This window comes from Ictidomys tridecemlineatus, chromosome 1 (assembly GCF_052094955.1).
Source record: "Ictidomys tridecemlineatus isolate mIctTri1 chromosome 1, mIctTri1.hap1, whole genome shotgun sequence".
NCBI lineage: Eukaryota > Metazoa > Chordata > Mammalia > Rodentia > Sciuridae > Ictidomys > Ictidomys tridecemlineatus.
The window spans coordinates 150,987,870-151,012,133 of NC_135477.1; the positions used below are offsets into that span (position 1 = coordinate 150,987,870).

The following is a 24,264-nucleotide window of genomic DNA, read 5'->3' on the forward strand; positions in this document are numbered from 1 at the left end:
GGCAGATAACCTGGCACAAACCCAGGCAAGCCTGTTTCCTGATAGTGACCCAGTCCCCAGGGTGGATATTGGTCCATCCTGGCACCCAAGCTCTCCAGGGCTGTGGGTCTCTGAAGGACTTGAACGTCAACCCAAATTCAGCCAGCCTCTGCTGGAGACCCAGGGAGAAGCAGCCAGGCAGAGACAGACTCCGGGCAGGCAGCCGGAGAGACAGGCCGCACGCCAACGGCATTCACTGGAGGCCTGGCAGGAGATCCCAGCCCTCGCCAGCTCATGGGCACTGCCAGGCGAGGAGCCCGTGCTAGAAGACAGCACGCGGAGGGAGGGGCAGCTGCCATGTGATGGCAGGTGAGGTGGCAGGGACAAGCTGGAGACAGGAGCTGGGACAAGCTGGAGACAGGAGATGGCACTGTGAGCGAGGAGACTCCGTGGAGCTCAGGCTGTGAGAGGGGCAGTGGGGGTGGGGCTGAGATGCTCCTAGACACAGATCCCTGAGGTCTGGCCCAGGCATTGGGCCCTGGTGGGGACTTCCTCTCTGACATCATCCCCGCAGGGCAGAGGCCGCCTCACATTCTCATTTTGCTCAAGAACCATTCTGGATCTGCCATCCATGAACTTATCTAAACCTTTCTGGAAGCAATTTATATTTCCAGACTGTATCACCTCTAGGGGAAATGATTTTCAAAGTTTATTCCCTGCTGAGTGCAGCAGGATTTCCTGTTATTGGTTTTAACTTCACCTCTCCTGAGCTTTGCTGGGGGCCGGAGAGAGGAGGAGGCGAGGCTCCTTCTGTCGGGCTGGGAATTAGCAAAGGAGCCTGAGGTGCCCCTTCTCGGGGGCCCGTTCTGATTTTATAGATTTCTACCACATTCCCCATCAGCCTCTCGCTGTTGAAGACCGTCCCAGGTGGGCCAGTCTGGTTTTATGTGACAGTTCCCATTTCATCGTGGCTCTCTCGGCAACAGCAACAGCCATTCACGATGGTACAGGACTTCCCGGTAACCTACGTATTGTCACCTCCGTGCAATCTCAGTTGCTCTCCCACCTCTGTGAGGCAAGCCCCCGGGAATCACTGCCACCATTTCACAGATGGGCAAACTGAGGGGAATGAATTACCCATGTGACACAGATCTGTGATGGAACCCAGATTCCCCCAGACTCAGGCCGGCACTCCCCTAAGTGACTACACACACAACAGACTGACAGACGCAGGGAGCCTTCAGTCATGGACGGGGAGAAGGAAGCATCGGTGGCATCTTTCAAGTCCCCTTGCCCGTCCTGCCCAGCTTCCTTGGGGAGAAGCTCCAGGTACCCTCCCCCACACACCTGCCCGGTCATCCCCCACCCAACTCAACTGGCGGGCCATTTTGGGCTCAGCCCACTGCCTTTCAAGATCAGCTCTCCCTAGAGCTTCCCCTTCTCCACTTGGCATTTTACTACCGCCCAGGAGAGTTTAGATTTAGCTGCAAACTTCGTGATTTCACTGTACACATCCTCTTCCAGATCTTCTATTCAAATGTTAAAAGGAAAAGGATTAGTTCCAATTCTCGCCCCAGCTCCTTCCACTCCTCTCTCCCGCCGGCTGTTTACTCATTCACACCTTTTGTTTCTCTTCTTTGTCGGCTCCTTATCGATGGGAAAACAGTTGCTTCAAATTCCAGATGGACCCATTTTTAAGACACACTTACACGGGGGAACCACACTCCACAGCACTCAGGGACAGTTGCGGGACACACACACCCACGCGCTCCATCAAAGGCATCCAGGTAGACTGAGGTGGCACCTCTGTACCCACGCTCAGGTGCACAGGTATTCACAGCCATGCCCACCCCCCCACACACACACTCAGCTGCACACCTGCAGGTTGGGAGGGATTGGAAGCTGTCCTTTGAAGGGCCCAGTGATTTCATATGTTTGACAGGAGGGAAGGGGACAGAGCCAGGCAGGGAAATGCCAGCACAGGAGAGAAATGCATCAGAGGCTGTGGAGCATCTGGAGCTGTTGGGAAGGGATCAGGGAATCTCCTGAAATTTGGACCATAGCGATCAGAGCCGCCTGGATGGGGACCTCTCGCAGCCAAGGGCAGGGGCCCAGCTAGCTGCCTCGTACCTCCCGCCCCAGAGCATTCGCCGGAGACTCACACTGAGCACACAGCACACTGGCAGGAGACCTCTGTTCAGACTTAGAAGACAGATAGGCTGGGCAGGTGGCCCTGAGCCCTCAGGGGCTGGCCTCAAGGGCCAGGCGTTCATGCTTTCTGAGCATGAGGCAAGGTCACCTTTACCCATGGATACATGCTTCCTCGGTCACATCAGTGCCAATGTCCACCTCTAAGCGTGCAAGCCAGCCCCTGGCCAGAGGCCTGTTCCTCCCCCATGCTATGTAAGAACCCCTTCATTCCCACATTCATACGAGACCAGCTCTCCTGAACCATGCTGCCTGGCGCAGGCAGAGGCTGCCCACGGGCCCTGGGGTCTCTAAGCACTTCTGTGAGCAGCAGCTACCCCCCAAATCCCAAAAAGGCGGTGACGCCCAGCCCAAGAGTCACACGGGCACCAGAGTCCGAAGGCTCTCATGTACTTCTCATGTTCCATCTGTCTTGTGGCTGCCACACTGGCTCACGTCTTCTCAGGGTGGGCACAGCCCACCAGCCACTCTAGCCCAGCCATTGGGGACAAGGACACTGAGGCTGGTCCCTGCAGAAGCCCTGACAGTGAACATGTGGCTCTTCAGAGAACTGGGAGGGATGGGGAGGAATACGGGCAGATTGAATTGTAATCAGGGATGTCATCTCTAAGCACCTGGGGACAGCTTCTCCCTGGGAGGCTGGGGGTGGGGTGGGGTGGGCTCACTCTTGCAGGAACATGAGAAAAGAGAGAGGGAAGTGAGGGGGAGGAGGGAGGCAGGCACCTCTTGGGGAGAGAAAAGGGAGAGGATGGACACTGCTGGTCCATGGGTCTTGTGGCAAACAGGATCCTGCTCCCGCCCCTCTGTCCTTGGAGTTCTCAAGTCAGATCTGTCTTGCATTCTTTTCCTCCCTGTCCGAGGGTCCTCAGAGGAGAAGACTCCAAGGAAAAGTCTTTAAATGGATGGCCCCTCCCGGCCCTGGGGAACATATTAGAGTTCTGAAGCGGTGGCTGTAATGGGACAGGTGATCCAGGGAAGGCAGGAGACATATGGGGCAGGCCGGGCCTCTAATGCCAACCATGCATCACAGCAGGGCTGGGGAGCCACGAGCCACTTCTCACACACACACAGGACAGGGACCGAGAGGAGGAGGGAGAGGAGGGGCATCTCGTCTCGGTGCCTTTGTTCTCCTCTGCACACCTGACAGCCTGTAATTATTTCATTTCTTCGTTTGTTCGCGGGCGCTCTGCCTGTCCCTTGCACTTGAACACCAGCTCCACCAGGGCAAGCCTGCAACCTCCCGGGTCCGGTTCTGAGCTGGCTCAGACACACCTCCACAAACACTTGCTGCAGGTGTGAGTTGGTGCCGGGCGGAGGGGAGGGTGGGTGAAGGGGCTGGTAAGAGGGGCTGTCCAGGGCAAAGCCTCAGCCTGCACCCAAGTCTGTCTGGGAGAGGAAGCCTGGTACCTGAGGGTTCTCCAAGCCCCACCTAGGCCCAGGCCACAGCCAAAACATCCCCTTGATGGGGGTCCTCTCCACGCCAGCTTAGCCTCAACTCAGAGCTCCCCAGCCTCAGCCATTACCTGTTTTCTAGATGCAAGACTGGCTGTGGCATGTGCCAGGCCTGTGCTAGGGAAGGGAGGTGAGTCTTGGGGGAACCAGCCCGACCCTGACCCTTAAGTCCTCTGCCCCAAGAGTGACCAAGGGCTGCCTCCACCTTTCCCTCAGCTCTGGATTCTGTTCCTGCCCCCACCTCTCCCCTCGCCCAGCCTCATCACCAGTTCCCACTGGGATCCCCTGGTACCAAGCCATTCTCTCTTCCACTGAAAACCCCGATCCTCTGACAGCTCGGATCTGATCACGTTGCTTTCCAGGTTTAAAGTCGTCTTCAGCAGCTCCCCACCCTCTCTGGCATGGGCGAAGACTCGGTGAAGCAGTAAGGGTCTTGTGTAATGGGGACCCTACTTCTCCTCACAGCCTGAGCCTCCGTCCCTGTAGGAGTGAAATGTGTGATCGATGGGCCCATTTTAATGGAAAAAGCAGTTAAGTGATGTACTCCAGACTGAGTGGTAATAAGAAGAATATGATTAGAGTCAAAATGGAGCCTGTAGCCCCAGCCACATGGAAGGTTGAGGCAGGAAGATTGCAAGTTCAAGGTTAAGTTAGTGAGGTCCCATCTTAAAACCAACAAACAAATAAACAAATAAAAAAAAAACCCAAATGGCTTGAATAATCTCCCTGGCACTTCACAATGGGGACTTAGAAATCAGACTGCCCATGGTGGCCCATGCCTGCAATCTCAGCAACTCAGGAGGCTGAGGCAGGAGGATTGCAAGCTGGAGGCCAGTCTTTGCCACTTAGTGACACTCTAAGGAAGTTATGTGAGACCTTGTCTCAAAATAAAATGAAAAATAATAATAATAATAATAAAAGGGGCTGGGGATCTGGTTCCATGGCTAAATGCCCCTGGGTTCAATTCCTGTTATTAAAACACAAGTCTGACAGCCAGGCAAACACCTGACTCCTCTGTCTTGGTTTCTGTTGTCTATAAGAAGATGCGGTGCATAATCATGGCACCTCCTTAAAGCTACCGTGAATTTTTAGTGGAAAAATGTAAGAAAGTGCTCAGGAGAGAATGGCCAGTTCCTGAGCAGGGATGGTGCCACTGAGGGCTTTGGGACCACGGCAGGTACAGCCATGGGGCTTGGTTGGTCGAGGGCAGGACAGACAGGACCTCAGCCAGGAGCAGCGGCCAGCAGTCAGGCTCTGGGAGGTGCAGTGGGCCTGGGAGGGGGGACAGGCATGGGGAGGACCACCTCTGGGTAAAGCAGGAGCCCAAGATGGTACTCAGGACCAGCCAGGTGTGGCTGGGTGGGGGACTGTCATGGAGGGAGGAGAGTGGGGAGTGGCCTGTGGAGGGACAACCAGCTCCGGGCCAGCACCAGCACCTCTTCTGTGAAGCGCACGAAGGGCAGCAGATCCAAGGTCCACCCCTCCAAGGAATGGCACCTGCAGGACACGCCCCTGTGTGCTGGCCTTGGGCCTTCCTGAGGAGAAGGCAAGTGTCCCTGCTGCGTCAGACACCAGTGTGATGGAGGGAAAGGGTGCCCAGGCCCCGGGCTCTGGAGACCGGGCCCCAGGGACAGGAAGAGGAGGCCCGTGGGGCTGGGGACCAGCTGACCATACTTGCCAGCTGCAGCCCCATAAATCGCGGCTGGCCCGGGCTGGCAGTCCATTAACATGAGAGATTTTATCGCACTTTACAACCTCCCTGTCTTGTACGGCGACAGCAGGTAATTAAAACAATAATTGTTTTCTGATGTTGCTTCTGCCAAACGATAAAAGCTTCCAGTTATTTTCCTTTCACTGGGGCAGGTGGGGGAGGGGTCTGGTCTGGGGGAGGGGCCTGGCTGGGGGGAGGGGCCTGACCTGGGGCAGGGGGAAGTGGGGATCAGGCCACAGGAGTTGGGGAGGTGCTGAAGGCCGGGAAGAGCCTTCTGTGGGGCCTGCAGAGCGGTCTGCAGGAAGGAGCTGATTCTCCCTCAACAAAGGTCTGACCACGTCCTGGCACAGACCCACGTGGGCCAGTACGCAGCAGGCACACGCCACATGTGGCCCTGAGGCTCGTCTGGGGTGTCCGGCCTGGAGCTCTAGGAGCTGCTCTGGAAGGACCCTGACTTGAGAGCATCCTCAGAGGGGAGAGAGGGGGGCTCCCGCCAAGAAGTGCGGCAGGAACTGGGACCCACAGGGCCAGCCTGTCCCGAGCCCTGGGAACCCTGCATTGTGGCCCAGAGAGGAAGGTGACAGAGAGGCTGATGGAGACGGGCAGGGGACTGGAGGCTGCTGAGCACCCCAGGGGTAATGAACTCACACCCCTAGGTGCTGGGAAGTCCAGCAACCCCAAAGTGGTTTGCCTGGGAGGGGCTGGGGTCCCTCAAGTCCCAGAGGGAGCTTGACCCAGGGACACGATGCCCAGGATGGCCAGGGCTGTCCGGAGCCCACTTAGCTGTTATCTACCCTCCTTCTCATCAGTCGATCCACCCATCAATCGATCCATCTGTCTGTCCATCCATCTAGCCGTCCACCCTCTCTTGAATGGGCAGGGGGCGTGAGCAGGCCGCAGTCCCTGCCCTCAAGAAACTTACTTGCTAAGGTAAGGGTGGGGGTGGGGGAAAGTCAACGGAGAAAGTCACTCCCGAGGCTGATAAAGCTGTGACGAAGATAACGGGTCCCTAGCCGATGCTGGGGTCCAGAGAGTCCTCTCTGAGGAGGTGAAATTTAAGTGAGGCCTGAATGACATGGAGAAGCCGGGGAAAAGTGGGCCCTGTGTCCTGAAGAGACCCCAGGGTCTACAGTGTCCACCCCTCGCCCTGCTTTGTGCCATCTCCAGCCCCATGCCCAGGGAAGCCCCAGGGGGCACTGGTGGGCGTGGGGCGGTGACTGCTTGCACTGTCGCCCACAAGTGACATCATACCTGGGGGCTCCCTCACCCCTGCTCCTTCTGCCCCCAGTTCTGCAGCAGATCACTCTGACGCTTTAAAACAAATACTTCTTAATCACTAAAAATTGAAATGATTTCATGTGAAAATGTTAATGTATTCGGAATCACAGCCGCGCACTGCGTCTGACAAATTAGCACCCAGCCGGCCGCATTGTTTGTAGCTACATTTATCCTGGTGACGAGACGCACACACAAAACAGAGCAGAGGGGCGGGGAGGGCAGCTCCTGGCTGGGGGGGTGGGGGTGCAGGAGGTGGGAGGGGGAGTGGGCCAGGGGCAGAGGGGAGCAGGGGCCTGAGGGGGTGGACAGGCCCAGACCTTCTCTGACAGCCATCCCTGACCCACTGCCGGCTGCAGGGCCACTGCTCCCCCGGGCCTTGTCCTGCCCTTTGATGCCCATCCTGGACTACCAGACCTACGCCAGGCAGGGCTGGGTGGCCTCACAGAGAGCCACCCACAGACCCAGGTCCCAGAAAAGGACAGGCACCAGGAGATGAGAAGAAACTATTTCTGCAAGAATGTAATATCTCAAAGATAAGCATCGGGCCAGGTGAGGTGGCGCCTGTCTGTAACCCCAGCTCCTCGAGAGGCAGAGGCTGGAGGACTGCGAGTTCCAGGTCAGCCTGGGCGACTCAATGAGAGCCTGTCCCAAAATAAAAAATTAAAAGGGGGAGGGTCCTTTTTGGCTCATAAGCGAGATGATTGAGTGCTCCTGCCATTATGTGAGACAGGCCTCCCTCCAAACCTTGGGACCACATTGGTGTGTCACTCATCTCATGTGGAAAAAAGGTTTTTTTTTGTTTGTTTGTTTTTTTAAAAAGGCTGTGGCTGTAGCTCAGTGGTGAGGGCTTGCCTAGAATATGTGAAGCCCTGGGTTCAATGTCAAAAAAGGGAAAAATAAGCATCAGGCTGTGAGAACCCTCACACATGGCTGGTGGGAAAATAAAATGATGCAGTTGCTCAGGAAAACAGGTTGGCAGTTCCTCAATATGTTCAATGTAGAATTACCGTATGACCCACCAATTCCTCTCCAGGTTAATAGTCAAGAGAATGAAAACAGGAATTTAACAAATACTTGTATGCCAATACTGAAAGTGGCATTATTCACAATAGCCAAAAGATGAAAACAACTCAAATGTCCACGAGTGGATGAATAGATAAACAAAATGTGGTACATCCATACAAGGGGATATTATTCAGCCATGAAAAATAATGAAGTGCTGATTCATGGGGCAACTTGGAGGAACCTTCAACACATTATGCTAAGTGAAAGAAGCCAGACACAGAAGGCCACAAATGGTATGACTCTATTTACAAGGACATAACAAGCAAGTGTGTAGAGAGAAGAGCAGGGTGGAGTTTGCCAGAGGCTAGGAAGAGGGAGGAATGGGAAACATCTGTCCAATGAGCGTCTCCTTTGGGGCTGATGAAAATGTTTTGGAATCACATAGGGGCAATGGCTGCACTCTGTGGAGGAGCTAAATGACACTCAATGTGCATTTTGCAATGGTTTATTACCTCAATTAAAAACACATATTACTATAAAATACATGTGCATCAAAGTCCTGCTTCATTGGGTCTCTTTAGGGCCATCTTACAAGTCAGCATGTGACACTGGAGATAGTGAGGGTTGGTAGGCACCCAGACTTTACTGGGTAGTGCTCAGGTCACCAGGAGCAGAAGTGGCCTGCCTGGAGCCTCAGGATCCATGACAGTCCCGGCCTGGCCTTCCCATCTCATAAATGAGGCACAGGACTGTGTCTGGCCCTGGGCTCATGCTGCAGACACAAGGCAGGCCCAGGGTCAGGCCTCCTGACGTTCTCCAGCCAGTTAGGTGCATCAGATGTGCCTGCAGGGGGATTTCAGCCACGCGCCCCTCCACTGTGCCTTTCTAGAAGAACCAATGACCACAGACAGATGCAAGTCATTAGGTTTTCTCTTCACCTGACTCCTCAGTTCCCTGGGCTGCACCCACAGCTGGCTCCTTCTTGTCATTCTGGTCTCAGATCAAATGTCACCTCCTCAGAGAAGCCTTCCCTGACCATCCTGTCTCACTTGCTACCCATGCGTCCTCATGTCCAGCAACCTGTGCTCACACAGCCCTCTTGGCCTTCCAGCTACTGAGCAGCACCCCACATGATCTTAACACTACCTGCTTGGTTAAGATCATCTCTTTCCACCAGAAAGTGGGTTCTGTTAGGGAGGGGACAGTGTCCAACTTGCTCAGTGAACCACTGTGGTGCTTAATATGGTGTCTGGCACACAGTAAGTGCTGGATAAGTGCTTGTTTAACTGCTGATGTGTACCGTCTTCACCCAGCCTTGGCCCCCAGTCTGTCCTCTCTGCATCTCTCAAAAGCTCCCTGGGTCCTGGGCCTTTTGCCCATTCTGACTTCCACAGAGCTGGGGCTATCACCTGGCTCTGCGGTGGCAGCCAGCCATGTGACACCAGGCAAGTCACTTCTCCTCTGAGTCTACCTACAGTTTGTGTGCAAGGACCTTGTAGACTCCCAGCATTAGGATTCCTTCCCTGGATCCCTTTTCTCAAGTTTCTCCCCTGAAGCCCTCAATGGATCCCCTTCCTTTCTGGCCCTAATATTCTTTCATTCTCTCCAAGTTCCAAATGGCCTCTGTGTCCGTGCACATGTCTCCCAGCTCACTAATGTCGCCTGCTCACCCTGCTCTGCTTCTGAGCACAGGCTCCCCAGAGGCTCCCTCTCGTCCCCCCAGCATGGCCTTCAGGCCTCAGACGCAGGGCCTTTCTCTGCAGCCTTCCCTATGGCTGCCCCCCGCATCCCCGTCATAACTTTAAATTCTTCCCCAGCTTCCCGTTTGCTCGATGGCATCCTTCTGGCTCCCTCCGAGTGGCCCCTGGAATCCTCTTCTTCCATCTTGATGGCAGCCATTCCCCAATGTCCCCCTTGGCATGGCGCTCTAGCTCATAGTGCCCATGGCCTGCTCCTTGCAATGGGTCTTGCATCTCCACGTCCCACCCTGACTGCATCTCAGCGTTGTAGCCTTGGATTCCTGATTATCTTTTGGCTATTTCCACCTGACCATCTCCCAGCGTCTCCCACTGAACAGGAGAAACCAAAGGCCCAGCACTGGCTCTCAGAGCTGCATGGGAAAAGAAGCTGCGTTTGGCCTCCAGCCGGACACGCACCAAGCCCTGCACACAGGGGAAGATGCAGCCTCAGTGTGCACCAGGGGGTGGGGTGAACAGAGCAGGGCGTGCAGGGCAGTAGTGGGCGAGTGGGAGGTACAGCATGGGACCAGGGGCTGCACAGGCAGTGGAGATGCATAGGACAAAGGGATATGCAGGACAGAGAGCACAGGGGCCGGGGAGAACATGACCCATAGGTATGTGTGAGTGGGAGGGGTGCTCAGGGCTGGGGAGCACGGCATTGAAGGTTCATGGTACAGGGGGTTGCACGGGCAGTGGGGTGCAGAGCGGTGGGGTGTATGGGCAGTGGGGGTTCATGCCTGTCAAGGTGGCGGCCAGGTTCCAGCCCACCCAGTTTCCTGGCTCACTGGGCCCAGTCCAGATCTTTTGATGTTTCAAGAGAAGCCTGAAATTTGGATTTTTATGTGAATTCTCTAGTTTTTTTAAAGTTTTTTTTTTTTAAATATGGACATAATATCTTTACTTTATTCATTTTTTGTGTGGTGCTGAGGATTGAACCTAGGGCCTCACAGGTGCCAGGCAAGCGCTCTGCCTCTGAGCCCCAGCCCCAGCCCCCGAATTCTCCATTTTTAAGAATATCTGCTGCTTGGGGAGGAGGCCCTGTGTGCTCCGACGACCTCTGGGAGGTCCCTCTGCCCACACCGTCACCTCGTCCTCCTGAGATCCTGGCCCAGCTCTCCTCTAAGTGCGGGGCACTGAGGCCTGACTCTACAGGAATACAGGACATTCTTAGATGGCGGCCAGAAGGATGCCCAGGCAGCTCCTGGATTGGGAAAGGCCCCGTCTCTGGGAATTCTGGGACATCAGGACAGTCTCCTCCTGCTCGCACTGATCTCCTATGAATTGGCCTCACTCAGCTCCTCCGTTGGATTCTTCCACATAAGAGAAAACCAGCCTCGGCCCACGGTCCCAGCCTGCATCTTTATCCTGCCAACTCGAGAGGCACAGGGGACAGTTGTCCCCTCCAGGCAGGAATTGCCAGGGGAGGGATCCTGACTGGCTCCGTTGCCACCACCCAAGACCAACCGCTGGGTCCGGGATCTCTTCTCTGATTTGCTCAGCCTGGTCAGGCGCCTTATCCCAGGGGAGTGTGGGTCTCTCTAGGTGACAGTCCCACCTCATGGTGGGAAGTCAACCAAGAGTGGAGGCGCTGTGCCCTGGGACAGGATGTTAAGTGGTCACACAGTGGGGAGCAAAAAGACCACGAACCCCACAAGATGGGGCCACCCCTCCAGAAAGACTAATTCTCAAAGAGTAGGAAACTCCTCAGGGCAGCGAGGGTCGGGCTAGGAATGATGACCAGGTCGTTCCAAAGCCCTCTCCCTTCCATTTCACTACGGGGTCCCAAGGAGGCAGCCTGGCACCCATCCACCGTCTCCCTGAGGGGTCCCGACCAGCAGTTCCAGGGCCAGGGCTGCCCGTGCCACGGACCCTTAGGAAGGTCTTTCTCAGCCTTGTCTCTTCCCACCTGGTCCTGAGCCTACACTGGGGGCTGCGTGGAGCAGAGCCAATCTCTTCCCCCTGGGCCGTAAGAGCTTCTCTCCTAGGACTTGGCTTTCAGTCGGGACTCTCTGCCACTGTGCCCGCCCGCCCAACAGCCCTCTATCCCACGCCCTTGCTCCTCTTGGCTAGACCCGCTTTCTGCTGCTCACCACCAGGTGCCCTGTCCACCTGCTAGACACAGCCTGGTGGCGTGGACTTCTCAGGATTGAGCCCCTCTGCTCTGTCGTTTTCTCCCCCCACCCAATCCCCATCTATTTTCCATTCCTGACATCACTTCCCCAGGCTCTGAATCATGTTTGCCTCCGCCCTCTCCTCGCCCCCCACATGCACCATCCAGATGCAGAGCGCTCTTTGGCGATGTCCCCCTCAGCTCTCTCTCTGGCTCCATCGTGCTGCTTGCCTGCTGCGAAGGGAGGCCTCATCATTTCTTGCCTGGGTGACCGCAGCAGCCTCCCGGCGGGTCTCCTTGCCTCCAGCCTCTCCCTGCTCCCATCCATCCTCCATGTGCTGCCAGATTAATCTTCCTTAAACACCGCTCGCTGCCTGTCACTCCCCAGTTCAAAGATGCAGCCAGCCCTGTCACTTGCTGGCCCCCCACAGGCACCGTCTGCTCCAGCAGGCTGTCACCAGGGATTGCCCATCCCTCTGCCTCCTCCTTTCGATCCGGCCAAACCCCGCTACAAGCCAAGGCCCTCACCTGAGTGCCCCCGTGGGGGTAGAGGTCAGGGGTGGCCAGGCACCAGTCCTGAGCCACAGGCTTGAACTCTGACCCATCTGAACTCCCCAAGGCAGCTGTGTTCCTGCCACCTCTGCTCTGCACGTCCTGGGGGCCCACTCTGACTTTCAGACTGTCACACCAGGAGTCGTACCTGGCCAAGTCACTCTGGGTGAGTTGTCCTTCACCACGTCACCCCTTCTTCTCAAGCACCCTCACAAAGGCTCATCCCAGAATGAGCACCGTCCCAAGACATAGCCTGGGTCCCGCCCTTGACCCTCTACAGGTTTTGTCAACCCAGGATCCTGCTCTCCACCCACATGATTCAGGACCAGTTCTGGAGAGAGGCCCAAGGCGAGTGTGCCCACCACTGTCCCACAGCACAGGCTGCTCACACCTACACAGTTCACACCTGTGAGCTCACAGTGGCCGGCATGGGCTACAGGTGCCACACTGAATGAATGACCCTTAATCCTCAAAGCCCTGTAAAGGCCAGGTGCGGTGACACACAAATATAATCTCAGCAGCTCGGGAGGCTGAGGCAGGAGGATCATGAGTTCAAGGCCAGCCTCAGCTACAGGGAGGCACTAAGCAACTCAGTGAAAACCTATCTCTAAATAAAATACAAAATAGGGCTGGGGATGTGGATCGATGGCCAAATGCCCCTGAGTTCAATCCCTGGTGCCCCAAACAAACAAACAAACAAACAAACAAACAAAAACACCCTATGAAGGAGGAAGTTTTCATTATCCACATTTTCCGGGTGAGGAAACTGAGGCATCGAGGACTTAAATAATCTACTTAAGGTGACCCAGGTGAGGATTCCAAACCAAGCCATCAGCTCCAGAGTGCTGGCTCTTAAGTGCATATCTGACTTCCCAGCCCTCAAGCCACCAGAGATCCTGAGCTGGAAGGGTAGCCACTTTTCAAGTCTGGGGAGTCAGTGGGCCCTGTGGGGAAAGTCTCTCCCAGCCTGTGATCAGTTTGAAGAGCTGGGGGTGACCTTGGTCAAATACAATGCTGCACCAAAGCCAGCGCATCCAGGCTCAGGACAGTCAGTTGTGAAAACTGCTAGAATTCTGCAAGCCAGTTCACCCGGCACTGCTAGCTGAAATAGGCCACAGCAGAGGCATTTACACCACCAAGATGGGCATCCCCAGCCCTCCCAGAGAGCCAGCCATGAAGCACTGACCAAGGCACCACTGCTGGGGAAGGAAGGCAGGCCACAGTCAGAGGGTGTCCTGGCCTTGGTGGTGGGCTTCAGAGAATCCATACCACAGACAGCCCCCTCCTGCATGGAGCCAGGATTCTGAAAGGGAAGGGGTTTTGAGAAGACCAGGCTGGGGTGAAAAATGGCCCTGCAGCTGTGTGATCCTAAAGGATCAGGAGGAAGCAGATCTCTAGACTAGTGCGAGGGCAGCGGTGAGTCCTTCAAGCAGACACAGATTCTGACCAGACAGCTGCATGGGAAGATGGCTGAAAACCAAGGACAAAGCCACCGTGGAGGGGCTGGACAGCTGAGTACAGGCCCAGACACAGCCCGTGGTGGGAGGGGTGCTTGGAGCAGGACCAGGAAAGACAGGCCTGCCATTTTCTGCCTGAGGACCCTGAACCAGAGAGTCAAGAGCAAAGCTAGTAACAAAGCACGGAAGACCAAGGCGAGGCAGGGAGAGGCTGAATGTTGTGGACGACTTCAAGGCTCCTGGCACTGACAAGTCCTGCTGACCTCTGAGAAGGTGGGAGTGGGGTGGCCCAGGGCGGGAGATGTGTATGTAAGTCTTGGTCTAGGCGTCAATAAAGGAAGAGCATTTGGCTCAGTCAATATGTCTCTTAGGGTTCTCTGAGGCTAAGCAACAGAAAGTGATTCTCATGAATTTAAACCCAAAAAGGGGAGAGGGGGATATTAATAAGAGATTGGGGTGTTGGGAAAAGGAACAAGAGGATTACTAAGCAGGCTTAGACTGGCACGGTGGTGCACACCTATAAACCCAGGCACTCAGGAGGCTGAAACAAGAGGATTGCAAGTTTGAGGCCAGCCTGGGCAACTCAGTGAGACCCTGTCTCAAAATTTAAAAAAGGGCTAGCATGTACAACCCAACAAATGTCCACTGAACAGCCAGTGACCGGGATGAAAACTCCAGGCACAGTTTTAGTAGAGCTTCTCAATCAGGTGCCTGTGACCCAAGGAAGGAGAGACATCGAGAGACAAGCCGGGACCCCCACAGACCACACCCACCAGAAGAGCTTCTCTTTATTACAGGGTTTCTCTCCTGGTAGATGGAAGGCCAGACTGGAAACCAAGCATATCTGGATTTCAGCCAGGCACCTGTTGAAATATCTTAGGCTCAGCGAATGGAGATGTAGGAACCAGACGACAGCATGGTTACAGGAAGGGAAACCTGTGGGACAGCCAGCACTGTTTTCTAATAATGCTGATTAAATAGTTAATGTCGGGCTAGACTCCAGCTGCATCTCTGAGCAGGCTGTGTCCGTGGTGTTAGTCAGCTGGGTTATTAAACAATTGGATAAAATGTATTAATGACTTACGGGTTAAACTGGAGGATGGTTATTCCCATCCTTTCCTGATGGATAAGAAGCTTCTGGAAATGGTAATCCATCTGCATAACCATAACCCCTGGCTGAGGAGTTATGAGCATTTATGGGGTGATTGGTTCACACAGAGCATACCCCTTGAGTTGGACCAGTGAGGGAAGACTGGGGCATCTGTTGGATGTTTGAGGAAAGAGATGCTCTTTCCTCCTGACCTGGGCCTATGAAGATGTAGTAGCCCTGGGTGCTCCTGGCAGCCACTTTGGGACTATTAGGGGAGAGTTTATTGGAGAGTGATGCCGATGCAAGAGCACGCATGCTTCCCTGGGTCCAACCATGCCTGAAACCAGAGCTACCCCTGATTTTTCATCTACATGATCCATAAAATTCCCTTTTCCCCCCTTAAGGCAATGAGGGTTGGGTGTTCCAATATTTGCAACAGGTATCTTAGTATCCTATGCCACTGGTCTGGGGCATTGTGTCAGTGTGACAAGCTCCTGGGACTGAGGGTACAATTATTGCGCTGACATCTGGAGGAAAAGGTAATGAGGATGCAGGGGATTGGAAGGGGGATTGGAACTGAGAAACAGCTGAGAGGACTGGAGTGGCTGGCCTGGAGAGGGGCACACGAGGCCAGGCAGGAGCCCTGTCTTAAATAACTGGAAAGGGGAAGAAGCCATCTTGTGGCCCCAGAAGGAAGAGCCAAGAACCAACTGGGTGAGCTAACTTGAAAAGATTCTCCCTCATTGTGAGAAAGTGGTTTTGAACAATTCCCTTTGGTTTTTAAAACGCTACAGGGGAGCGCAACCAACCTGCAGGGTGGGGAGTGTTTACAATCTCAGCCTGTGGCCTGGACATCCCTTCGAGGTTTAGGAAGCAAGCTCACCACACACCAGGCAGGGTCTGCATGAGGGCTGTAGATGGGGAGGGGCCGGGGGATGAGGGACTTAGCCCAAGAATCAAGGTCGCCTAGCTTTCTCCCATAAAGTTCTTGGGGCATCAGTCAAAGCCCTGAGAGTCAACAGGCACATGGGCAGGGTTTTGCCTCCAACAGGGTAGGGGTGGGGGAGCTAGCAGAGCAGTAATGAGGTCCCAGCTCCGCCACTTCCTATAGCCATACCTCAGTGTCCTCATCTAATTAATGGGGCGAGCCTGCCTCGTGGGTTCTCCTGAAAGGAAATGATGCAGGCAGAGGCCAGCACTCGCCAGGATTACGATTACTACCATCACCAAGTTAATAAAGAAAAAACCATGTGCAGTCTAGAGTTAGCCAAAGCTCCTCCTCTTCCCACTCCAGGGTCCTCTCCACTTGGTAGAATGCATAGGGTGTTAAAGATTTAGGTTGAAACCCCAACATGGTTAAGATGGCCGGGTCCTGGTACAAGTAGGATGCCCTACCTCATCTGTAAAATGGGAATGAGGACAGCGGTGCATGTGAAGCCCCTGGCCTGCAGGAGGTGCTCAGGTGGTGCGACACCCCCCAGGTTTCTGCGGCAATATCAGCCCCGGGTCTTAGGAAGCCCCGCGCACTGGACTGCTCCGCTCACCCGCCTGGCAGGTGGTCGGGGAAAGGGCAGGAGGCTGGGCGCTGCAGTTGGGCGCGAGGACTGAAGAGGGCGGAGGCCGCCGAGCGGCGGTGCCGGGAGGTTGGACGCCGGCTCCCGGGCGGCAGCCGAGCGCTCAGCCAGGAACTTGTTAACAGGCCCCGAACAAAGAGCCGATAATCCGGCGGGCGGCCGCGGGCGGGCTGGCGGGCGGAGGGATCCCGCCCCTTCCCGGGCTCGGCCGCCCGAGTTTACCGCGCATTAATTACCCTGCGCCGGGGCGGGGCCGGGGCCCATCCCGCGGCCTCGCAGCACCTCCGCCGCGCCCCGACGCCCCCGGCGGGCGCGCGCCCCTCCCCAAGCCCCGGCCGCCGGGCGCCGCGGCTAATTGCTAGTCCCCTCGGCTCGGGCTCCCATTGGCTCAGGCACCTGCCGCCCCACGGCCGCTCACGTGCCTCGCAGCTCGGCTGGCCGGAGGGACCCCGCCCGCCAAGCTACCTTGAGGACGAGGAGGGGGCGCGGAAGCTGCGGATCGGGTCACGCAGGGGGCGATAAGAGGACCCGCCCCGGTCTGGCACAGTTGGTGTGGTGCGTGGTTGGAAAGAATATGCGGACCTGAGAAAAACCTGCAGCCCCTCGGCTCCACTGGGTCCCCGCCCCAATTAGGAGGGGGTGGAGTCTAATTCGGGATGGACCCCCTGCAGGATCCTGGCTGGACCTGCAGGGTGGGGCGTGGGGAGTTCCACCTGCCTCTCGGCTGGGGAAAGTGGGATACAGAATCAGAATTTCCCTCCCCAAGGCCCCTGCGTCTGTCCCTCAGGTCTGTCGATCTAGAAAGACTCCCTCACCCCTCATCCACTCCCCAAATCTCAGCCACATGTTTGCCTGGAGCTCAAGGTGACCCTGAGTCTTCCAGACGGACACAGCAGTGACACGAGGCATGGGGAGGGGCCCTGATATGGAGGACCCACCAGTCAGGATGATGGCTGGCCTCTGGTGCTCCCACCGTGGCCCAAATCAGAGTCCCCATCCTACCTAAATGGGACCTGAAACTTCTCGGGTGAGGAGGAGCTGCCCCTGGGGCCCTCCCCAGACCTGTGCAAGTCTCCCCTAGCCCTCAGTCTTGCACTGGTCTGGGCTGGACCAGTCCACAACCATACTAAGAGAGAGGGAGGGGAATTCTGTGTGCCCTGCCCTAGGCATGAAAAGGGACAGAGAAAAGAAGCCGTGCCTGTCCCCCATCGCAAAATAGGAGTCTCATCTGAACTCTCTTCTACTTGGTCCCCAGCAGCACTCTTTGCCACAAAGACGTCCAGATTCCCCCTGTCCGTGCCAGACAGGATGGAAGAGCGCCCCCTGCCACATCCACCACCATCAATCGCTACCATTTCGTGCCTACCAAGTGCTGGATGGTTATGTATCAGCCCCCCTAACCCACACCAGCACCCTGTGAGGAGGGACGTTTTGAGTCCATTTTACAGACAATGAAACTGAAGAAGTGCAGGAGGAGCTGGATCTGGGGCCAGGACTAGGGGAAGTGTTGGAAGTGGCAAGGACACAGAATTTAAAGAGGCTCCCACTCTTGGAGGCTGGCCCTGCACTCACATGGTGTAAGTTCACACCCTAAGCACCTCCCTGGACCTCCTGGTCCAAACCCAGACCCCAGTGCTTGCCAACCAGCTCACTCTACCATCTCCTCCATCCGCCCTGGGGGCCAAAGCTGCCTGTAGCCCCTGGCATCAGTGCCTGGGAAGTGAGAGGGTGGGCCTTCGATGCAGACACCTGGACCTTCTGGGGTCCCCCAAGAAGTCTGCTGGGGGTGCTCATCAGCTGAAGCAGGATTGGGCTGCCTGGCTGGGGGCTGAGACTCAACTTCCAGCTCTGCTTCTCAGCCACCTTTGGCTGTGCCCCAGCAGCCACCTGCTCCCAGGCAATGCAGGCAGCCACTGCTAGGGCTGTTGGTGCCTTTGGCAGGTGCTGGGCAGGTGTGAGCAGTTCCTAGGGAACCTGCTACTGAGTGCTGAGTCTACCTGAGGTTCCCAAGGTACATTTTCTGAGTAGCAGCTTCTCCCCAGTAGAGTCCCTTTAGTATACAAAAAGGCAAATGGTTCAGAGACATCAAGTAATTTGTATAAAATCACACAGCCAACAGTAGAGCCAAGACTAGGACTTATTTCCACGCAGGGCCCCTGTTCCCCTCTGCTGCTGTGTGTCAGAGTTGACCATCAGCACAATCTCAGGATAGGCTGAAGCCCAATCATAATTTTCAGAACCTCCAAACAACTGCCCTTGGGACACCTGAAGCACTGGCCCAAGTCCCTCCAGGGAGTGGTAGATGTGCATCACCCCACCTGGGGCTCCTGCCTGGGGTTGGGGTAGGGAGCAGTGAAGCAGCTTTTGTCTCCTATCTCTGGGCCCCAGCCCCGATGCAGTCGAAGTCCCGAGTTCTGTCCCAGCTCATTCTCCTCAAATGACAATGGAGGAAGGAGACAGGCTGTGAGCACCTGCTGGATGTCAGGTCCACTCTGGGTGCTCTCTCGTGCTGCCCATCCATGTGCTACTATGCCCGACATGATCTCTTCTACAGACGGGGGACAGGCAAGGATGCTTGGCTTGAGTGGAAGCCAGCCCTGTCTCCTCCAAAGCTCTTCCCTTTCCCTCCCCCAGGAGGGAAGAGGAGGCCAAGGCAGGAGGACCCCCCCCACACACGGAAGCTGGCAAGAGGGATGAAGGTGGGCTTTGAGAGCTGATCACAGGCAGCTAAGACCAGGGACCCAGGGTTCTCCCCATCAGGAGAAAGGAGCCCCACACAGGTGATGCAGAGCAGCAAGAAAACACCCCCTTCTTTGGGGACAAATCTATGCTAGGATGGAGATGGGGTGGGCAGGGAGGTGCCTTCTTAACAGTTTCAGGGATGCAGTTTGTGTGGGTCACTCACAAATGCCCTAATGTGAGCTGGGTTCCACGTGTGTGGTGCCAGGGGACAGTGCTTTATCGATCCCCACCCTGGAAAGGAGGTCACTTCCAACCTCCTTGGAGCAGGGCAGTCTGTTCAGGACCAAGAATGGAAGCTGCTGCCAAGGAGGGCAAAGTAAACCTCTCTTCCCTGGCCGCAGCGTCCCTCCCTGCTTGGCCAGGGGACCAAACTCCAACCAAAAGAAAGAAAAAACATTAAGCACTTGGATGGCTATGGTTCAGGGCATGCTGGGGCAGAGAACAGGTCACAGGGTCACAGGGTAACTTGCTCACCTGACTTTGCACATGGGGTAGGCTGGACTTTGGGGTCCCTAGGTGCCTCCAGGAAAGGGCTGATCCTCTGACCTACTGCCTGCTCCCTGCTTGCCCATGTTGGGAAGGACTTTGAGCCAGAAACCAAATCCCCAACTAAGAGGCCTGGCTCTTAGGAGTGGCCCCCTCAGGTAGACTCAGCACTCAACAGGGTCACAGCGCCACCCAGAGTGGACAAGTAGGACTGGCCATCGGGTCAGAGGCTGCTGGCAGCTGCCCCAGGCCTGAGGAAGCAGCACCTCTGTCCTTTAGCCCACTCACAGCACTCATTCAGTGTGCTGGGGACCCGGAGGAGGAGAGGAGCTGGAGAGAGGCTGGGATGCAGCAGGGGGTGAGGGGCTAAGCTAAGGAGAAGGGTATGGGGACGGGCAAGAGCAAGAGGGCCTGGCCTAGGTCTGGCAGAGCCGAGGAGGTTGGGTGTCAGGTGGGGAGCATGCTGGCAGGGTCAGGGGGCACCAGGTTCTGCAGGCAAAGGAGCTACACTCTGAAAACCAGAAGTGGTCAAAGCTCAGGACGACACAACCTCCGAGCTGGTGACCTGAGGCAAGGGAGGCAGGGAAATCCCTCAGGGTCCCCCAGGCTCGGGTCTGGACTTCACCTGCAGGCACTGGGGAGCCGCAGAAAGCTTTTTAGAGGTTTCTGGCCCAGTGCCAGGGGGCTTAGTCTGGGAAGAGGTAAAAGGGGAGGGGATGAGTAGGACTGGCTACCACAGTGGCCCAGGTGAGGGAATTCAGGGGCAGTGCGGGGGGAGGCAAAGTTAGCCAGGGACACAGAGCAATGTCACAAGTAGGACTGAGCTGGAGGACTTGGTGACAAATTAGATGTGAAGCGTGAAGGAGAAGGGAGAGCCAAGGGAGACACTAAGGTTTCCAGCCCCAGGCTGGGGGACAGGGGGAGGGGGGATGCAGGGGCCCTGGGAAGGGGGGAGGGGAGAGGGTTGACTTGCAGTGAGTAGGCAGGGCCTGTGTGTTCAGGGACTCCAGGTGGCAGCTGAGTCCAGTGCTGGGGTCTTTACCTAAGGAAGGGGTCTCTTGCCTCAACTCGGGGCAGGCCCATCCCGATGGCTTAGACCTACAGATCTGGGGCTCAGAGCAGCACCAGGCAGGAAGGAGGGATGTGAGGCGTGAGGGGCCCCTGGATCCTTGTGGGGGCCAAAGGGGGCCACTCCTAAGAGCCAGACCTCTTGGTTGGGGATTTGGTTTCTGGCTCAAAGTCCTTCCCAACACGGGCAAGCAGGGAGTGGGCAGTAGGTCAGAGGATCAGCCCTTTCCTGGAGGCACCTAGGGACCCCAAAGCCCAGCTTACCCCATGTGCTAGGTCAGGTGAGCAAGAACAGGGCATCTCTTAACCCCTTGAGAATTACCTGCAGGTGGAGGGTGCACAGAGAGGTCCAGGCCTTCCCCGGGGATGGGACAGAGGCAGCAGGAAGGCGAACAAAGGCAGATTGGTGGGGTCAGGATGACAATGCCAAAGCTTGGTTCCCCTCCCCCCATCTTCCAGGACAGCCAGCTCCCCATGCCCCCCCTTCTAAGAGTGTTGGGGTATCTGGGAGAGGACCCCAACACTAGGAGGCATGTGTGCCAGCTGTGTGACTGGCTAGGTAGAAAGGGACAATCTGGTGAGACAGGTGGGTGCCCAGGCACAGACAGGGGCCTGCCCAGGTGCTTTTGTGCTGAAGGGACAGGCTTTTATCTGAGGTACTGGGGTGTGATGTTGGGTGACAGAGGGTGGGCGTGTGGCCTGGGAAGCCAGCAGGAGGCTGCAGTGATTTGGCAGTGCTGGCCCCCGGCGCCCCCTGCTGCCTGCCCGGCCGGCCATCCCTCCCTCAGCCAGTCACAGACGGTTTTTCACTGGCTGCTGTTGCTGAGGAGCTGTTGGGCGGGAGCGGGAAGAGCCGGGGTCACCGAAGGGCCAGCCTGCCTGGGCGTCCATATGTGCCCAGAGCCTGTGGGGGACAGCAGGGAAAGGGCCCCAAACGAGAAATAGGGCCTGCCCCTACCCCTGTACCCTTCAGCATCTTCTCTCATAAGCCTGAGAGTTGATACGGGAGGCAGGCTCTGCTCCTGGGCAGCCCTGTGTCACCAATGCCCACCTGTCAGCCTTAGGTAACCTCAAACTGGGCCCCAACAGGTGCCCCAGCACCCAGGGATGCAGATCCCCCCCGCCTCCCCGGCCATGGCCTCCAGAGGAATCCAATTCCCCATTTCTGGCTTCAGCGACCTGACTTACCAGCACCTGTCACCCGTGTTTGCACTCACCTGTGTGACAGCACAGCCGCTGCACATGTGCACAGGCCACATAAATGCATCTGGCTGCACACATACCAGTGCTGCACACGCCACACCAACCCCTGAAGTACCCGGCACACAAGTCAACCCACAGCCCTCACATGGGCTCACGTGGTGACATGCAGCTATGGCCACACAGCTCTCACACACACATCCAACTCAGTAAACATTTCCTGGGCACCTACCCCATGTCCGGCAGCCCCTCCCATGTGTGGGGAAGCGTTAACACATCAGCTCACCATGGTCAACGGTGCAACCCACGCCCCCTGAGTGTTCATCTGGGGATCTGCACAAACCCCTAACATGTACATGTGTGCATCATGAACACACCAGCAGCAGCACAGCCTACTAGCCCCATCAGGATGGGCAAGGGGGACTGTGGAGAAGAGGGGCTTGTTAAAATGAGAATGGGGGAGTGGGTGAGGGGGAAGGGAGATAGAACCAGTGGGATGGGGTAGAGGAGGATTTAGAGGGCAGGATGGAACGGGTGGTCAGGCAGTGGTGAGTGCAGGATGCGCTGCGCATAGAAACCCTTTAAGGAACAGTCATCAGCCTCAATCATCAGGCTGGTCCCTGAGCTCTCACTCATTGATCTCTGATCAATCTGGGTTGGCAGTTCAGGAACCCCAAAGATCCTTTTAACACTCTGGTGATGAACTGTGGCCTGGGTAAATTGGGGAACACACCCCCACGTTCTGGAGGCCATCAAGAATCTGGAATTACCAGGCAAGTCCCAAGCCCCTTGATCACACAAATGACAACCCCCCCTCCCACAACCTCAGCTCTACTAAGTGTATGGGGGGGAGGCAGAGATCAGGAGGCCCTCACAGCTCAACCTAGGTGGAGGCTCCCAGAGACCAGACAAAGGATGCCAGGGAAACTTCCTCCCCACAAGCCCCCTCACCCAAGGGAAAGGAGGTGGACTAAGGGTTGAGTTACTAAACACGTTAAGGGGCCAACAGGACGTGCTGGGAGAAGGAAAGGCTGTGGAGTTTCAGGAGGAAGGGAAAGCCCGCCTACCAACCGCACACAACTCTGGTCAACAGACCAGGGAGGCCCCCAGCCAAAGCCCGACCACGGGGCCTGGGCTCTTTGAATGCACGGGCTGCAAGAGCTGGGGGCTGTTGTATGCGCCTCCACGCCTGAGCGTGTGCGTGTGCGAGCGTGTATGGCGGGGACAGAGGAGGACACTGTGTTCTGGACGTGGGCAGAGAGGCCAGGTGCCAAGCTGGGAAATTGTGAGTGGCTGTTTTGGGGCAGATGCTACCGGGAAGAGGTATCTTAGCCACCTCCTCGCACCCCGCGCCCCATTATCTGGGCACTGGCATGTAGTCAAAACCCTCTAATCTTTGAACCTTCAAAGTCAGACTCCCTGGGGTTGATTCAAGACCCTGATCCTGCTCTGGGGCCGAGCAAGCAGCAAACTTCCCCCACCCGGAGGCGTGGGGCGTCTATACTCGCCAGCCCCGTGCGCTGCCAGCTGCTCTTGGACTTGGCAGAACCCAGGCTTCCGGGAGAGCGCGCGGCGAAGCTACGCAGCAGCGAGAGGCTGCCCCCGCGTCCCGCCTCGCAAAGTTTGGCCTCTGGGGGCTCCGAGCCAGGTCCGGCAGTGCGGGTCAGAGACCCCCCCACCCCCAGACACACACAGCTGCGAGCGTTCACGCGCACGGTCCCCCGCAAGCCTCCCCAGAGCGCGCGCGGCGTGACTCACCCGAGCCGCGGAGCCAGGCGGCGAGGACTATGCCTAGGAGCGCTGGCCACAGGCCGGGCCGGATGGCCATGGCCGCAGGCGGGTGAGCTGGGCGCGGGGCCCCGCGGGCGGGAGCGAGGCTTTCAGCGCCTCAGCCCGGAGCCCCACCTCGGGGCGCCCCCGGGGCCCATGCCAGCGGACTGCGCTGCCTCCGGGCGGCCGGCTGTGGGGCGCACTCGGCGCGTGGCTCCCCTGGGCACCGGGAGCGCAGCAATGCAGCCGGGGCGGAGCGCAGCGCCAGCCGCGCCGCGCACCCAGCCAGCCGCCGCGCGGAGCCCGCAGCCGGGGAGCGGGCCGGCGGGCGCCACAAAACCCGGACTGGAGTACAGGAGCGGGGCGGTGGCGGGGCGGTGGCGGGGCGGGGCGGGGGAAGAAAGGAGGGGCCGGGCCGCCAGGCGCTGCGCGCACGGGCCGCCCCCAGCACCGGGGATCCCTCCGGGCGATGCCTGAAGCTCCCCCAGGGAGGGGGAGGGGTGGTGGGCGGGGAGGCCTCCCACCGCCCCTCGTGGTCTTTAGGGACTGGGACAGGAGTCTGAAACCCGGAGTGGATTAGTTATCTGGATCCGGGCTCTCCTGGGCCCGCCAGTCTGCGCACAGGTGGCCCGGGAGGGGCCCAGGGCTGCGGCGACCCCGGCGCAGCGCCAGCCTGCGGAGAGCGGTCCAGGGCTGGGGTGCCCCCGGCAGGTTCTGCTGCAGTCCTCTCCCCCCACCCCTGGCCTCCCAGAAGCGCTCCGAGGCCGCCAGCGCGCCGCGGTAAGCTGCCAGCCGGCGGCTTGGATAGGGGACTGCGGGAGAGCTTTGGGGCCCCCCGGCCCT

The 24,264-nt window shown here is 57.3% G+C and overlaps 1 protein-coding gene and 1 non-coding gene across 3 annotated transcripts in view; one reads left to right on the top strand and one right to left on the bottom strand.

The window, feature by feature from the left end:
• Unc5a (unc-5 netrin receptor A) overlaps positions 1-23,720 on the bottom strand; it is a 62,141-nt gene extending 38,421 nt beyond the window's left edge. The window contains exon 1 of one of the 2 annotated variants that reach the window (XM_021731553.3): positions 23,410-23,720. In XM_021731553.3, the coding sequence (XP_021587228.2) occupies positions 23,410-23,479 (70 nt within the window). In that variant the 5' untranslated portion in view covers positions 23,480-23,720. The remainder of the gene's footprint in view (positions 1-23,409) is intronic. The other variant, XM_078049442.1, reaches the window with a different exon arrangement.
• LOC120886030 (small nucleolar RNA U13) lies at positions 7,303-7,406 on the top strand. The gene has a single exon (XR_005728808.2). It is a non-coding gene; the product is annotated as a small nucleolar RNA U13 (small nucleolar RNA).
• Positions 23,721-24,264: the final 544 nt, after the last annotated feature.